Source organism: Oreochromis aureus, linkage group 22, assembly GCF_013358895.1.
Source record: "Oreochromis aureus strain Israel breed Guangdong linkage group 22, ZZ_aureus, whole genome shotgun sequence".
NCBI classification, from domain to species: Eukaryota; Metazoa; Chordata; class Actinopteri; order Cichliformes; family Cichlidae; genus Oreochromis; species Oreochromis aureus.
The window spans coordinates 7,706,568-7,723,620 of record NC_052962.1 but is presented as its reverse complement, the minus strand read 5'-3'; the positions used below and the strand labels follow the sequence as shown (position 1 = coordinate 7,723,620).

General features: G+C 42.2%; 1 protein-coding gene across 1 annotated transcript in view; it reads right to left on the bottom strand.

Annotated features, from left to right (window-relative positions):
• Positions 1 to 17,053, bottom strand: part of col22a1 (collagen, type XXII, alpha 1) — a 67,543-nt gene that overhangs the window by 7,692 nt on the left and 42,798 nt on the right. The window contains exons 36-64 of the mRNA XM_031741708.2: positions 16,690 to 16,743; positions 16,553 to 16,606; positions 16,399 to 16,452; positions 16,244 to 16,297; positions 15,710 to 15,814; positions 14,207 to 14,251; positions 13,614 to 13,691; positions 13,325 to 13,360; positions 13,193 to 13,246; positions 12,981 to 13,025; positions 11,860 to 11,886; positions 11,675 to 11,788; positions 11,313 to 11,366; positions 11,143 to 11,196; positions 10,982 to 11,035; positions 10,821 to 10,874; positions 10,600 to 10,653; positions 10,401 to 10,454; positions 10,238 to 10,291; positions 10,105 to 10,149; positions 8,476 to 8,529; positions 6,307 to 6,360; positions 6,071 to 6,124; positions 2,286 to 2,357; positions 2,141 to 2,176; positions 2,013 to 2,057; positions 885 to 1,064; positions 687 to 753; positions 403 to 585 (exon numbers count right to left, since the gene is read on the bottom strand). Of these exons, the coding sequence (XP_031597568.1) occupies positions 403 to 585; positions 687 to 753; positions 885 to 1,064; positions 2,013 to 2,057; positions 2,141 to 2,176; positions 2,286 to 2,357; positions 6,071 to 6,124; positions 6,307 to 6,360; positions 8,476 to 8,529; positions 10,105 to 10,149; positions 10,238 to 10,291; positions 10,401 to 10,454; positions 10,600 to 10,653; positions 10,821 to 10,874; positions 10,982 to 11,035; positions 11,143 to 11,196; positions 11,313 to 11,366; positions 11,675 to 11,788; positions 11,860 to 11,886; positions 12,981 to 13,025; positions 13,193 to 13,246; positions 13,325 to 13,360; positions 13,614 to 13,691; positions 14,207 to 14,251; positions 15,710 to 15,814; positions 16,244 to 16,297; positions 16,399 to 16,452; positions 16,553 to 16,606; positions 16,690 to 16,743 (1,888 nt within the window). The remainder of the gene's footprint in view (positions 1 to 402; positions 586 to 686; positions 754 to 884; positions 1,065 to 2,012; positions 2,058 to 2,140; positions 2,177 to 2,285; positions 2,358 to 6,070; positions 6,125 to 6,306; positions 6,361 to 8,475; positions 8,530 to 10,104; positions 10,150 to 10,237; positions 10,292 to 10,400; positions 10,455 to 10,599; positions 10,654 to 10,820; positions 10,875 to 10,981; positions 11,036 to 11,142; positions 11,197 to 11,312; positions 11,367 to 11,674; positions 11,789 to 11,859; positions 11,887 to 12,980; positions 13,026 to 13,192; positions 13,247 to 13,324; positions 13,361 to 13,613; positions 13,692 to 14,206; positions 14,252 to 15,709; positions 15,815 to 16,243; positions 16,298 to 16,398; positions 16,453 to 16,552; positions 16,607 to 16,689; positions 16,744 to 17,053) is intronic.

The window sequence follows — 17,053 nt, the reverse complement described above, 5'->3', positions numbered from 1 at the left end:
CTCCGTCCATCTTTTATATAAAGTCTCTGGTTGATACACATTTTGTGTGTGGTCTGACAAGTTAGACAGGAAATACTAAAACTAGTGTTTAGAGTCATTTGTTCAGGGATGTATTTGGAATGCTAATATGCTAAAATTTTAATACTACTTCAGTATTATAGAAGCACTTTATTTTGAAATGTAAAAGTATGCCTCTCGCTAACTTTAAAGATGTTATGGAATTTATCACAATGTTGAGAACCACAATACTTTGGGGTTTATTTTGGGTTCTTTTCAGTGTTTGTTTTGGAAACAACTAAACAACAATGATCAGATGATCACAAGTAAACTAATAGCAGCAGAATTAATATCTTAGTAAACACACACACAGAACCAAAAACATTTCTCTGAGTTTTGTCCTACCCTTAGGGCCCATGGGTCCCCGGGGTCCTTCTCCTCCATTCTGTCCGGGCATCCCAGGTTCTCCAGGGGGCCCAGGGCGTCCAGGGCTGCCATCTTTACCCGGAAGGCCAGGAGGTCCGGGGCGGCCTGCTGTGCTTTTCACATGTGCTGGCTGCATCTGAGCCATGAGATAAGCTAATTTGGCTGGAAGCAGAAAGAAAAGTTAGTGTAATATATCTAACAAGGTTATTCTCACTGAACCCAAATGAACAAATATCTCAAAGGGTACCAGAAGAACGCCTCACCATCCAGCTGTTTTGCCAGCTCCTCCTGGATGAGCCGCCTCATCTGTTCCAGTGACACTGACTCTCCCTGGAGAAGCAGAGATGCTAATGAAAAATTCTGTTATTAATGTCTCTATCTAACTCATCTGATGGTGCTGTGCATGCTGCAGTAGGGCCGATATTGTTTCAGAGTCTATTTCAGTTGGGTTTATGACTCACCCTGGGCCCTGGAAGGCCAGGGTTTCCTGAAGGTCCCTGTGGCCCCGGGGCTCCGATTTCTCCTGGTGGTCCTGACATGCCCATCATCCCTGTGTGGCCCTTCCTGCCAGGGGGACCAGGGTTTCCCGGCATACCTGGCTCTCCTGACTGCCCTTTATCTCCCTTTGTACCTGGATCTCCCTGGAACAGATGTCACTATGTTTGTAAATGTTTGGCCTCGAAGCACATGATCCCAAAGTAACCAGCAAGGCAGCTGGGCAAAAGTTAGTGTTTTATAAGATGGTTGATGATGACATTATATGTGAAGTGTGCATATTTAAAAAAACCAAAATACCCAAAACTAATTCAGATTTGTCTGATCTCTTTGTTAAGATCACTTCTTCACACAACTCAGTGCTGTTTTAGTGTAGCTGTTACTTTTAGATTCTGACCACTTACATTGTATACTCACTTCACTGAGAACGAGCAATCTTCTGTTACAAACTGAATCAATTTTTGAGTCCAAGGCGCATCAAAAGCAAGACAAAATAATAAAACACACCATAAGAGCTCTAATGCCATTTCACACGTCATTGGTTGTTTTGATCTAACAGCATGTAGCCCTATGTGTCATGACACCTGCATTTTTTTATAAAATAGTGCAGACACCACGCCTCCATCGTCTTATCGCACACTTTAACACACTCCAATGTTCTTGCTGTCTGTGTCAGATTTGTTTTAGAGTGTGGCACCATGTTAGCATCAGTGAAGGCTGAGAGATGTTAATGTGCCCACATAGAGCCTATAGAAAATTTGCCCTTACAGAGCCCTGTATGGCTTTTCTATGGGCAACCTCACTGTAGACTGCCCACAGAAAACTGTGGTGGAGTAAAATGTTGGCAAGGTTTGTATGGGTTAGTCACCAGGTGAGCCAATAGGGGCTGTCTATTTCTTTATTTTAAGTTTCTTTAAAGGATTTTTGGGGGAAACGTATAAATTCATTTTTAGCATTTTTGTGCAGTTGGGTAAAATAATATCTGGTTGACTCAAAATCCTGTGTCACGTCAGTAACTGTCACACGCTGCTATAATGTGTAAGCGTGTATGTCAAACATCAGCAAAATTGGTTTCCACTCCTAGCGCTGCTCACCTTCTCTCCTTTGATACCACGATCACCAGCTCTGCCCGGCACACCCTGCAAAATACCACAGACAAGTAAATGTTAGTGTGGATATAAAGAAGATGATACGTCATCAGTTCTCTTTCGGAAAGTCTTACCTGTTTTCCTTCTGGGCCAATTGGACCTGGTGGACCCTGGAAATCAAAATAAAAGTTATTATTACCAACAGCTGCTCATATTTGCGAGCTGCGATTCATCTTTACATCAAAACATGAATATATAAATAAATAATCTTGCACTCACCGCGGGGCCTTTAGGTCCACTGAAGCCTGGTAATCCTGGATTGCCCGGCTCACCCTTGTCTCCCCTAAGACCCTGTAGGACAGCAGAGACATGTTTGTCACATGGCACACTGCAGACCAGCAGGGTTGCATCATTACTGCAGATTTAGCTGCATTTCCTGCTCAGCATGCAGCAGAGCTCTGGATGAAATTTTCATAAATATTGTGGCTTGAAAACATTAAAATTCATATTTTCTAACCAGCGCGTGGGTTCAAAGACAAGCTGGTTAATGCATCCACAGAGTGGAGAAATGTATTAATGCCCATTTTATCGACACTTTCTTTAAAAAAATCCTGTATTTTAAATCTTTGATGTGCTTCTCTATCACCTCTGCTCCTCTCCACTCACTGCACCCCTTCCTTTTCTTTGCGTGGTAAATCTGACATCTGATACCATTTTGGTCGATATCTGACCCTTCCTCTGAACATCTCCTTCGCCATCCACTGAAATCACTCTCCATCTCCTTCTGTAACCTTGCTGCATTCTGCTTGCTGCCCTCTTCCCTCCCCCAGGCTGCTCCTGTTGATCTGCTTCCTCTGCTGACTGATATCATCGACTCCTCTGATAACTTGCTGCATATCGTCTGCCCTCCAGTTAGCAACATTTAGTCCACCTCCAAAGATACCATCCTTCAGCCCACAGGCCGGTGCACAGGTCCTTCTATGCCTTTCCACAGCTTATTAACATTCTTGTTGCACATGATACCAACACATAAGCTGATTTGATTTCAGCACGAATCATTAAACAAACGCTCTGCATATTTCAGCCTCTTCCTCAATACTCTGACATTACCAACTCTACATTTAGCTGTGACATTTCCAATAATGTGACACTGCTTTACAATAAACAGTTTGTTTCAGGATTTATTTACCCTCAAATAAAGGTTTATTTATCATACTAATGATATGGCATTTAAAAATGTCACTGCTGCGAGGTGTTTTATATCAATCATGATGATTTACTATTACACCTGATATTAAGGAGTAATTTAACACCAGTGTTTCACCTCTGACCACACTCAGCATGGTTTCTCCTATTTGTGCTCTCGGGTCCTACTAAGTGTATTTAAAACCCACGTATAAAAAAGGGCAGTGTACTTCTATGTGAAACATGACTTACAAAGCTGGTTTAGAGTTAGAGGCATGGTCTCTGTGCTTTTGCTGATGGTTGTCTATTGGGCTTCACATCAGCTAATTTGACTCAATGAACTCTGAAACATCTTTGTGCTGTTGGTGCCTTTTGGGGAACTTCCCTTCTGTTTTGTACAGACTGTTTGTAGTATTTTATTTGTCTGCGCTTTAGGACTTATTAGTGGCTCCGTGTGTCTGCAGCCTATAACCTGTAGAGGTTCAGTGCACAGAGGTTAACAGAGGTTATCAGCTAACACCAGCTTGCTAGTGTTTGTGCATAACTTTGGTGGCTGGGTTTCGCTTTTGGGAATAGATTGTGCATTGAACCTCTGTGTAACTACTTTCAGTCACAAGGAGTTTGATTAGGTTTGGCACACGGAGGTTTGATCTGACTGGGATTGACGGCCGTCACTCGCAGACAAATTGGTGAAGATTTACTAACAATAATAGTCACAGCAACTAACTGAGTTGTTGCAGACTGGTCCCCATCTTCTAAGTAGCCACATCGAAGGTGACTTACACACAGTTGCATTAACTTTGGTTGTAGTGCAGTCTCCAACATCTGCTCTCCCTAGTGTTACTGTAGCAACAAGGGCAGATGCTGGCATCATTTCTACATACAGGGCTTCTCTTACAAAGCAAGAAATATTGTTCATATTATGGCAATAAAACCATCACCAAGAAGCTAATAGGTGACATCATGATGGCTGCATCTATCTCCAGTAACACTGGGGTCCTTTTTAACCAGGATATATCCTTCAGTGCACATATCAAACAAATATGTAGGACTGCTTTCTTCCATTTGTGCAACATCTCTAAAATTAGAAACATCCTGTCTGAGTGATGCTGGAAAACTAGTTCATGTATTCATTACTTCTAAGATGGAATATTGTAATTCATTATTATCAGCTCACCCTAAGAGCTCCCTGAAAGGCTTCAGTTGATGCAAAATGCTGCAGCAAGAGTATTGACAGGGACTAGAAAGAGAGAGCATGTTTCTCCCATACTGGCTTCTCTTCATTGGCTCCCTGTTAAATTAAAATTAAAAACTTCTCCTCACATGTAAGGCCTGAATAATCAGGCTCCATCTCATCTTAAAGACCCTTATAGTACCATATCACCCTAACAGAGCACTTGGCTCTCAGACTCCTGTGTTACTTCTGGTTCCTAGAGTATTTAAGAGCAGAACTGGAGGTGGAGTGGAACGGTTCCACAGAGGACGGGCCTGAAAGCTGAAGGCTCTCCCTCTCACAGAGCCAGCTCCCAAACTGTCACTACCGAGCACTTATCTGCACAATCTCATATGCACACACACACACACACACACCTTCATACACCAAGTTACTTTTTGCACAACGCTCAGTCTTTTGTACATTTCTATTGCACTGTCTTGCGTCTGTATCATTCTGTTCTATGTACTGTTGCACTGTTTTGTTTTGGCTTTTTGCTATTTTTGCACATTGCACTTTATGCAGTCCTGTGTTGGTTGTCTGTTATATGTCATTTGTAGCACCACGGTCGTGTTATTTCATTTCACTGTGTACTGTACCACTGCACATGTTTGGAATGACAGTACAGCCACTTGACTTGACTTCAGGAGACAGACACTGTCTCTACTTTTAAGATTAAGCTTAAAATTTTCATTTTGATTAAACAACTAATAAAGGTTATTTAGTTACACTGTGACAAGCCTAGACTGAGTCTCTGCTGCAGCTGAGCCTGGAAACACAGTTCAGGAAAATATGCAAAGGGATTTTCATTTAACTCTGATATCCACTTGGTAAGATGCTTAACCCTCACAGCAGCTTCAATTGAACTCTGAATGTAGATTCTGATTACAGACAATTATGTTCGAAGCAGTTTAGAAAGGGATCATTTAATGGCCAGTTTGAACAGGACTGATAATTACAGCAAATGAAACCTGAAACCTGCACATTTCAATATTGTTTCCTGACAGACAGGAAAAGTAAATGTGAACCAATTCTTTAACCGATAGCTTTCTCACTGCTGCTTTTCCCCAAATCCTCACACACTCACATTTTCACTGTAAAATCATCCCCTAAGGAAACCTTGTAGGCCAGAGTTGTTTTTCCCCTGATACCAGGCACTCTGTGCAAAACCTTCCAATAACCTTGGTTGCATTCTGCATCATCAGACAATTCAGACCTTTTGTCACCAGAGACTCAGCTTAGGCATGTCTCTGTGGGTGCACGTCAAAACACAATTACTAGATGAGTCTTCTAGAAAATGACGATCACCTGATTCACTTGGCTGTGAGGGTTTTTTTTTTCTCCAACTAGCAGCAACCCGGCCAACTCCCTACCTCACTCAGGGGAAAGTGATGTTCCCTCCCCAGTCAGAGCAACATTTTCTCCAATGTTCCATCACAATCTGACAGCTCATTTCTTCAAAAAGTCTCCTCTTGCCTTCAGTTTCATGTACGGGAACTGCCTGTTCTGCTATTACTGAAAATACTGCGCTTCAGCTCATTCATTCAGCGGGTGCTTGTCACAGAGTTTAATTAGAGATGTGTGCTTCTTATACCAAAGGTGAAAAATCAGGAGGGAAAGTAAAACTGAATGCAAAGATTTTGCAGAACAGGAAGAGGAAACTCACCGGTGTTCCGGGGAGACCTGATTTTCCTGACGGTCCCGGTTCACCCGGCTTGCCCTGGGATGCCAAGTTAAAAAAACAAGAAGAAGAAAAAAAGATACAATGGAAAAAAACTGATGAGGAAGGGCAGTGAGAGAAACAGCTTGAGTGCCACTTTATGTCCCTATCTGTCAGCATGACACCGTGCTGTGTCTCTTCTCTGCATCAGACAGCCATGCCAGCGACTGAAAATGACTCACCGGCTCTCCTCTTGGGCCTAAAAGTCCTTCTGGCCCTGGAGGTCCCCGAGGACCCTGTAAGAAGAAAACATTAGTACCCTGCATTCAAATTGGTTGAATGACTCTTATCGTATCTTCAGGCCAAACTGGGAGCCAGATGCTAAATATTAGCATCAGTGCAAAACCCTCCTTTCTGGAGTGAGCGGCACCTTTGCATCACTACAGTAAACATGTCCTGACAGAAAGATGAAGACACTTATTTCTTTTACTGCCTTTATTATATAGTTATTATTATTATTATACAATTTACAGCTGTTTATACCAAATTTTTTTTAAAAAGTTCTGATTGGTCCCCAACATGGCTAAAGCAGTTGATATCAGCGCAAGTGAGTAATCAAAGGTGAACAGCTATAAGGTGTCACTGGCTCCTCTATAACACACAGACATCACCAAAGGCTGGATTTCGTTTTTTGAGATGCTCTCCCAGGTCTTTATTACAGCCACCTTCAGTTGTTGGCTATTTGTGGGTCTTTTTGCCTTTAGTTTGGTCTTCAGTAACTGAAAAACGTGCTTTGTTGGGTTGAGATCAGGTGACTGACTTTGAGAAGCTCTTGTGTTGCTTTAGCAGTATGGGTCAATACCCATGTACACTACAAAGCTTTGTAAAATTACTTTTGCAGCATTTGCCAGAATCTGAGCAGAGAGTGGAGCACAGTACTGAAATACAGTGTGGATACCACAGTATCTACTGCTCACAGAAATATTGTTGCCGTTTTCTTGCCTGTTGGACAAGTTGGCTGTTACAGGCCTCTGATTTATGCAGAGCGGTTTATAATAAAGCAGGCTCAGAATTCATTTAGAAAAAAGCTTCTTTTAGCATCCGCCTGCAGAGCCTGCGTTTGATGGAAAAACCACGCTGCATCGCCATGTTGTAGCCAAAGAACCGCAGGTGTAAACACCAGTTCTTACACCGGAGCATGCTTTCCAGATTCAAGTAGCATCACCTGTAGCATCAGGTCATTCATTTGTGACCTGCCAGTTTGAGCTGCACTCAGTTGACTGTGTTGCTCAATGGTGAAAGAAACATGCAAAGGGCTAATTTGATCTCCTTACGTAGCATTGCCTTACTGGACCGCAGCCTCTCCTGTAGGAGGCTGTTAAATGTGAATTCTTGTTGTTGTAGGTGAAAAATATATTCTTACTTCAGGAGACGTGAGCTGTGAGAACATTCTGTCTCATTGCCTCACAGCCAGAGGATCAGCTTGGTGAAAGAGGTTTTTGTGAAGTGCTACTGCACATCGTGCCACAAGAAAAATGGGGGCATAACAATCCTGCAGTTTCTGAGTGTATGTGTGAGTTTTCACTTTGACGAAAAGAGAAAAAAAGGAAAAAAAACCCAAACAACTCTCACACAGTGTCAAAAGATAAAACGGCACTGCCACGACTTGGCCGCAGTCGTTATAAAAGACATGATTAAAGATGCCGGTGGTGGTGTGCCAGGAAGAAACTTTTTTATTATCTGCATTCCCTCAATCAATACATCTGCTTCCAGACAACATTAATGATCACCGTCAAGAGCTCAGCGACTGAGACAGAACGTGCTGGAGGATTTCAAAGGGGGTGACAAATGTTTACAGGAGGGGGGATATCAGAGAGGGCATTCGAGAGCTGCAGTAGAGGCATTAGCAGGGTTTATTTGGGGGGGTTTCACATGTACATTTCTTTCCTTTAAAGGTATTGTCTGTTTCTCAGTGTGCCATAAGGGCTGAAAACTGAATATAACAAAAGCTGCATTTTTCCTTGTGGTGCCCCTTTCTGTATATATGTACAGTGCTTAATAAATGAATTAGAGCGCCATAAAACTGTCATAAAAACAAGAAGAAATCTGTCAAACATGTGTTTAAAACTAAAAGTTATATTGTTATTGTCATGATACCTGGGTTTTGATTTTTCTGGAATCACTATGCTTTTCTTTTGATGCTTGTGTGTTGTGTTCAGTTTTGCTTCCCCTGTCTTGTTACTCCTGATCTGTTCTTGCTGTTTTCCCCAGCTGTCTCCACTTTCTTAATTATCTTCCTGTGTATTACCTTCCTCTAATAAATGTATTAAGCACTTAAAGTAGAAAAGAAGTAATAAACATGATAAAAACAAATGAGAAAAAACTCACCAAATGTAAAAAGCTTTACGTACCTCTTTCCCAGCTTTACCGTCACGTCCAGGTGATCCAGACTTTCCATCTTCTCCCTGTGCCGCATAACAGAAAACATCAACTAAACAAGGAGAGAATATGAAGTTTGCATTATGATGACTCATAATGTAACCTTTGTATAATGTAACCAAGTATAGCACAGCACTGCAGGCCAGAGAGTTTACTGTAAGAATCTATATGATGCTTCCAGACTACGCTGGTACAGTCTGCACTTGTAAAATCTACTTTTAATTTGATGATTGAGTTTAATTTACATGGGAGTGACAATGAAGGGTAAGTCTCGTGTCTATGGCAACACTTCCTCTAATAACCTCTAATAAGCAGAGTGGCTGCAGGGCGAGGAGGCTGCCTGCCTCGCTGTGACTCACTCAGACTTGTCTGTAATGAGCCATGCTATTGGTCACGGGGCTTTCCTGCAGGTGTGTGGTGTTTGAGAAGAAAGCAGCAGGTGCAATGAGTCTCTATCAAAACGGGTGTTTAAAAAAAAAAGAAAAGGTGAGCCTCTGGGCTGGTGTCAGATATGAGGTGATGCTGCAGTGCGGCGCGCTAAACAGCAAGCGTGGCTGTGTGCTATACCCTGCACTCCTGCTGTGAGTAAGGCTGTTGAGCCAGAGACTAAGTAACACTCCTCGCCAGTTTCACACTGCATGCATTTGTGAGCAGTTGAGAAAGTGACGGCGCGACACTCTTCAAAACCACCAACGACGACACTCGCGGCTACATTAGTCGTCCTTACGCTCTGCGATGGCACCATCACTGATTATATTTGCATATTTTACTGGTTTTTCTTGAGGGTAATACGAATGCAGCAAGTCTGCACAGACACCAAGATTATTTTGGGTAGTTGTTTCAGAACCCATCACACTGTCTGGGAAACTGCACACCTCTTCAGGAAAAAAGATGCTGTCACAAAACATAAATAAAAGTGCACTGGTGCAGATTTTCTGCTTTTTTGCACTGCCAGAGTCTCAAAATGGTTTTAGCTTGCATTTTTAAGGTCAGCTGTTTATGCGTGGCCTTGTGAAGTAAAAGAAGAAACTGTGTCCCTTCTTGTTGCTGGAAACTCTCAGTATTTGTATTCTTTAGTTGTGGCATTACATTAGTTGATAAAGTCTGTAATGTGCTGGGTTATTTTACTTTGCTTTAGGAGTCTGATACTGCATGAAAAAGGAAAAATAGTTATGTTTTAGTTAAACTGAGGGTTAGACTACCAGGCAAGCTCAAGATAGCTAGCTTTTCTTTGTGGTAACGGGCTGAAAAAAAACCTTACAACCTCAGAAGACAACAGTATTGGAACGGTGGTTCCTTGTGTTTGATGTTTCAGCTATTTAGTAAAGTGGAAACGATAATAGACAGCTATAGAGAAAACGAAAAATGTCTTCAACAGTTATCCATCATGTATCTATGCTTTGCCTCCAAAAGCCAGATGTCTTTAAAATGGTATTTTAAAGTTTTCCTTTGGTCATTGGCTGCTTTTTCACTCATTATGATTTCAGTCTTTGTACCTGACCATTCATTAACACTGACCTATAACTCCTTTCTCTTGTAATGTCTCTAACATATTACTCTTGTTTAACAGCTCTGCTCAAACACATTAAAAGCAAACCAACCTTAGAACCTGGAGCTCCAGGTTCTCCTCTGTGGCCTTTAAAGCCCTGGTTAGAAAGAGAAGGTGCAGCGAATCAGTCACAGCAATTTGCATATCACCAGGTTCTTCCATCAGATCTACTGCTGGTTACTTACAGGGAGTCCCCTGAGCCCTGGGTTTCCTGGGGGTCCAGTTTCACCTTGTTTGCCCTGAAAGGAAACACCTTGAGTGAGCAAATGTGAATAAATAAATACAGACAAAATCTTCCAGTTGGTGTTCAAACTTTATGTGCTCTGTGGGTCATTTCCATCAACTTACAGGTTCTCCTGGTTCACCTGGTCTGCCATCTTTTCCCATTTTGCCAGGCTGCCCCTGTGATAAAGGAAAACAATTATTTAGGGTCAACGTCAAAGACCCAAAGGCCCACTTATGGTTTTATATTGCTGCCCAAAATAATCACAGCACCCAGCAGGAACTGCATATTCATGATGCTTTACGTTCTCATGATTTTTCTTACTATCAAGCCAGGAAGCCCTGGTGGTCCCTGGATTCCTTTGAGACCCTCTTTGCCCTGGTGCAAACAAAGACAAAAACGGGTCACCAACAAAAAAGAAATGATTAATAGCCATTATTACGGCACAGGGCGATGACCTACACGCTAGAGGGAAGCGGGTTGTACAATAATGACACATGGGTAATGGGTTCTCTGAGCAGAAAGTACACAGGGTGCTAACTGACCTTTTCTCCAGGGGGTCCTGGGGGGCCCGCAAGCCCAGGCAGCCCATCGTTACCCTGAAGAGGAAGAGAGGATGTCAGTGGAGGTCAATATTCACATTTTTTTTTAAAAAAAGCTCCCGTATTCTGACAATGTTATAAACAAGGCTAAAACATCCACTCACAGGTGTACCCATTAATCCAGGAGGACCTGGGTGACCAGGAGGCCCTGGGTGACCCTATTAAACAGATAATGGTCATTAAAATCGAGCTGAAGACTTTGCATTGGATGTTTCTTCAAACACAGCGAGAGGAAGGTTGGAAATGTCACAGTGGAAAAACAAACCTTGTCCCCTTTGTCTCCGGGGTTTCCAGCAGGTCCTCGATCACCTTTCACACCCTGTGGTGACAAAAAGAGAAAAGCATTTGGTTGGACAAACTCGAGAAAATAAAGTTCAAAATATCACCCTAACATAGAAGCAGCTAATAAGTTTGGCAGTAAGTGAGCAAACGTGCCTTTCCTCCATCGGCTCCGGGGGCCCCTGGAGGTCCAGCTAGTCCTGGCGGGCCCTGCAGTGACACAGCAGACCATCAGTCTCTGTCCGAGCCAACAGTAGCGAGCACAGTCGCTGGTTGCTAATCGTTCACCGCTACCCCCCAGAGGAGGCCGAGCTAATGATGCAGACAGAGCCTCGCCATCCGTCACAGCAGGTGACTGATGAGATGAGGCTCAGACCTCATGACTCACACAGGGCAGCAAACACACACTTTATAAAATGTGTTTAAATACATGCTGTTACATTATAATAGACTTTAGACAAGAGAAGTGAAGTGAGGTCATTCACTTTAATTATGACATGTTAATAACTTTGACCCACTTGGTATCCATCTTCCCCATTTTTCCCAGGAGGTCCCTGTTGTCCTTTATCTCCTGGGATTCCTGGGAGTCCAGGTGGTCCCGGTGGTCCTGCAGGGCAGTCTGAGCAAAACTCCTAAAGATGGCACAGACACGCTGTCATCAAATGATCCACATATCAAATCATATCAAATAATGGCTTCTTACCTTTGGGTCAAAGTCTGGGGCTTTTCCCTGGGAGACAGAAAATAAATGAGTTAATAGAAACAAAGCAACATCAAGGGATCTGTGCACAAGCCAAAATTGTGTCCGAAAAAAGTATCACATATATATAGAATATAAACATCTTGCTTCAAAATGAATCCTGCGTTCTAGTGGACTCTCAAGATTTCCAACCTCAACTTTAAAACTAGATGCCAGTTTTATTCCCATTTCCCCGAGCCGCAGCCAGAAGCTGACCATTTACATTAGTGAGACTCTAAGGTTGACTTTATTCTTTAACAAGAAGAAAATATAGCCTTATAAAGTTGGTAGAATGAGCATGTTAGCAACTGATCATTCAGCAAACACAAAGCAACATCCATTCAGCCGTGCATCTGTTTCCTGCCATTTATTTGGGTCCAGGTCGTGGGGGTAGCAGTCTAAGCAGAGGAGCCCAGGTCATGGCCTCCAGGTCTAAGATACTGAGGCAACGTCAAGGCAGAGAGGACTGCCCAAACCACCCAAACTACTCTGAGCTCCTCCTCAGTGACTAAGTTCCCTCATCCTCGCTGTACAGCTACACCCGAAAAACCTTCAGAGGAAGCTCGCTGACACCACCACAATCAGTCACTGCAATCAGCTTGTGGCCATCAAACAAGAGCTGGATGCAAACCAAGGTTTTAGACCGACGAGCAGCAGGCCTGATGCTTTGTACGTACTTTGAAACCCCCATAGAACACTCCAAAGGAGCATGTAGTTTTCCAAACTCCCGAGCATGCTCATACAGCATCTGAGTATTAATTTAGTCTCTCTCCAATATTGCTCTCATTTTATGTCTATTTTGTTTCATGCTAAAGTCTGAGAAACATATTTAGCTGCTAAGCTTAGGTCTTTTTAGAACCTTTTCATGGAAAATATAATGTGAACCAAACAGAAAAGCTGCGACCAACAAGTCCAAACTATTTGGTAAAAATTGCTCTGATAACTCACATGATCCTAGTGATAGTGACAGGACAAAGTGTTCTCATATCCCGCTTTATATTAAATGCATGCACTAAAACTAAGCAAACAGCTGGAGAAACAGAAGCTCTGATGTAGCCTGTTGTTCTCTAGCTGTGTGTACTTACAGGCTCTCCTGGTGAGCCCTTTTCTCCTGGCCTTCCTGGCAGACCCTACATTTGGAGAAAAAGCAACACATCACATTTTCTACCAGCTGAAGATCACAGGCATGCATCATCATCCACCAAATCTGTGGTTCACTGCAGAGAGTTATACAAGTCAAGACAAGTGAAGCATAAAAAAACTTATTTATGAGTAAATATTTTAGTGTTGGACTTACATTGTGACCTGCTGGGCCTTGAGGACCAGCGACACCTGGTGGACCCCTCAAACCCTTAAACCCAGAAATACATGTTAAAGAAGATACAATAATAGCGTGGAGTTATTTAAAAATGCTTCAGTAAATATTTACCACAGGTCCAGGTGGTCCAGTTTGTCCTGGAGGTCCCTGTAAACAACAGTCATGGTGAAATTTGTGGCTAACGTTAAAGCAACATTCTAAATCTTCAGGATCTAGAAGATGAGATGTTACATTTTCAGTGTCACATATTTTGGCATTAGAGTTTATCTTTGGTGCTTCCAAGTAGATAAAAGAAATTAAATAAAAACAGGATGGGCGTTAACAATACTCTGTCGCTAACTTCGATGGGTTACCAGTGATCTGAAAGTCAAAAGGACTTGACTTGGTGTGGTGTACGTACCGGTTGTCCCACTTTGCCTTCTCCTGCAGGACCCCTGTCGCCTGGTAACCCAGGTTCTCCTCTTGACCCTGGTTGACCCTGGCACGAAAAGAAAAAGCTAAATTTACTTCACCCTCCAGCTGCCATTATGTTTAGCTAAGGTTCTGGCGTACTGCATTCAGCAATGATTGCCGACCCAGAAATACAACTCAGTGTTTATCTGGGTATTTGGAAAAAACTGAATAAAACAAATACAATCTAAGGCTGACATTTCTGTAGTCAGAAGAGAAAACGTCTCGGTGATGAGGGTGAGCAGTTTGACACCATAAATCCACCGAATGCCCCTTCCCAGCCTCACGCGTGCTGAAACCTTCACCTCAAGCTCTTCACAACAAAGAGGCAGTCATAATCAGAGCGACGGTCACAGAGCAGTGGACACGGAAATTGCTTTTGCTGCTTTCTACAAAGATGAATTGTTTTTTTTCCTCATTCGGGCAACAACAACTAAAAAGAAAGAAAGTTTTTCCACATCAACAAAAGAGCACCTGTGCATGATAAACCAGAACAGCCGAGGAGACCTAGAAAACTCTTACAAACTTCTGAAATGACATTACCTTCAGCCCTGGGGGTCCTTGGATTCCCTGTGGCCCCGGGTCTCCCTGTAATACCACAAATAAAACTGGTTATTAACCAAAATACTCCAATTAAACATCTTTGAATAAATCATTTATGTTCCACAAAAAGCTCCTATTCTTCATGCACGTGACTGTATCGAGGCCTCAGGGCCGCACCTGGCAGCTGTAAAAGAAGGAAAAAGAAAAAAAAGGGAGTGAAAACTGCTGTGAGGCAAATCTGTTGTGCCCCTCTGCTGTTTTAATGTTATATGTCTTAACAATGTCCTTCCTGTTTGCTCTGCCCTGTCAGCAGGACGGCCACATGTTTGGATCACGGTGAAAAATGATGAAGACACATGTTGAGCTCCAGCACAAAATGTGCCTACTCAGGCTTGTTTTCTGCTCATACAAGTGCTCATATTACGCTGCGGTTCAACAGGCGAGGAGATGTTTACAAGCAGAACACATGTGGAAATACAGAAGACTGCTTCACAGGCACAGTCACACGGGAGAGGTCATCCTAACCTTGATAAACATACATTTCTGTTGTTAAAATGCAGATATAGACTTCACAATATCATGTCTAATATTGCTTTTCTGGTGTTGGTCAGTACAACAAAGTCATGCTGTGCTGGCAAAAATTGTGCAAATTTACAGGATTAGATCCCAAAAGATCCCAGTATTTTGAGTCCAAGCAGGAATTGTGTATAAATGTATTGATTGTTTACATTATTAGGATGTCAAGTGTCAAATAATAATCAAATAATAAGAGAAAACAATATGGTTTGGCAGTGTTCAGTAGGATAATTCTCCCAAACTTTAAAGCAGCTGAAGGTAAACTGCTTAGGAATAAGAAATAGGAAAAAGGAATAAAATGTCTATGCAAAATTCCTTAAAACTGCAGTTCTTCTAAAGGCCACTTGAGGTAGGCTGCAAAAGTGAGTCAGTCTTCGCAGACTCCAATGTTCAAATACCAACTTCAGCCTTGAAAATAACTTATTTACAAGCCGGTCATGCACGTCTCTAGAGCTAATTTTGTCCTCGGGTAGGTGTAGCCAGTGGCAGTCGGCTAGGCTTCACATACGTAACATACTTTCTGAGCATTTTAGTTGAAATATTGGACAAATATTATGGATGCTATGTAATAAAGCCCTTACAAAGAGCCCGTGCTCTAATTTTAGGTGGGTGAAATTTTTTGTTTGTCCTCTTTATAACTAGCATTAGCTGGCTCCATGGTGTAGCCATGGACAGTATAAAAGATGGATACAGCTGCCATGCTGATGGAGATGCAAAAATCTTAATGTGATACAGAAGCGCTAAAATCCAAAAAAGTTTATCTATTCTATTCATAGCTGGTAAATGCTTAATTGTGGCACTTTCCTATAATATGATATTGTATTAAATATAATAATGAATCACTTTAAACGTCATTATATTTGTAAGATGAACTATGGTAAACATTCAGTAAATAACATAGCTGACAACAAAAAAGGTGTGCCTTACATTTTGCCCATCTTTCCCCTTCCCTGGTAGTCCAGGAGGTCCAGTCAAACCAGGCTCTCCAGGTGGTCCTGCGGGACCTTGTTGTCCTGGTTTTCCAGGTTCCCCCTAAAATAAATAATGGAATAAAAAAATACTGCTTTTGTCTCTCAAGTCAGCAAAGCAGATGCCTCAGATATTTTTTGTTGCTCTGGATTCTGAAAGAAATTTAGGTAAAGTCAAATTCAGTTCTATGTATGATCATTTATTATTTTAAATCTCAGTCTTATAATTATTATACATCTTTTTCTGCATATTAAAACTGCAAAGGCATTAGAGAGAGTACAAAGAGCTCTGAATTGCTACTCCTACATGTAGCTGCTGCAGCAGGATTCAAATGGATTCACAGACTGAAACAATGATGGAGGACATACAAGGTCACTCTTTTTCTCAGCAGTCAGTTTCTCTGCACTGCCAATACCAGTCTCAGCAAAGTCCTGATCCTGTCAAATCACACCCACCAAACGCACTCATGGATTTTAAAAATAAGCGACTGACCTTGTCTCCTCTTTGTCCAGCTGGACCTGGAGGCCCAATAATTCCCGGTATGCCCTAAAACATAAAGAGAACTGTTAGCTAATATAAGAATGTGTAGTATAAAGACATAGGAAGCACATGCAACAGACATAATTGATCAGAAAGAAAAGACTAACCACACTTCCCGGTAGTCCACGGGCACCCTGAGGGCCAGCTATGCCAGGTGGACCCTGGAAGGAACACAGAGGTCATCGTCATCGTCATCCTCATCGTTTAGAAAACGTAGCGCTTGATGTTAAAAGGTGAATCCTATTAGATGGAACTACTTACAGGGTCTCCAACACGCCCGGTCTCTCCAGTGAGTCCAGTCTCACCCTTTGGCCCCTGAAAGCAAAACAGCTAATCAGAGATATTCCAGTCGGAAGGACTGTAGCTTAAAACGAGTGAGGAGATAACAAGCTTTGTACCGGTATCCCAGGTGGTCCCTTAAAACCTTGTTCACCAGGTAGTCCTCTTGGACCCTACAGAGAAGACGCATTAATTTAAAAATATATTTAAACGTTTCTCTTAAAGCGCTAAAAGGGCTACTCTAAAAATGAATGAAGAATAGTGATGATCCTCTACAACAAAAAGACTTAAGACTTACTGTCATATGCTGCCTTAAGAATATGAGTGTTAATTCCAGCACAGAATTCATGTTGCCTATTTAATGCTAAATATACCAATGCATTCTGTTCTGCTGCACCTAATATACAATATATCAGCAAAGCAGAGAGAACAGAGATTCAGGGCACTGCATGACTGTGTCAAATATTTAATTTACTTAGCCAA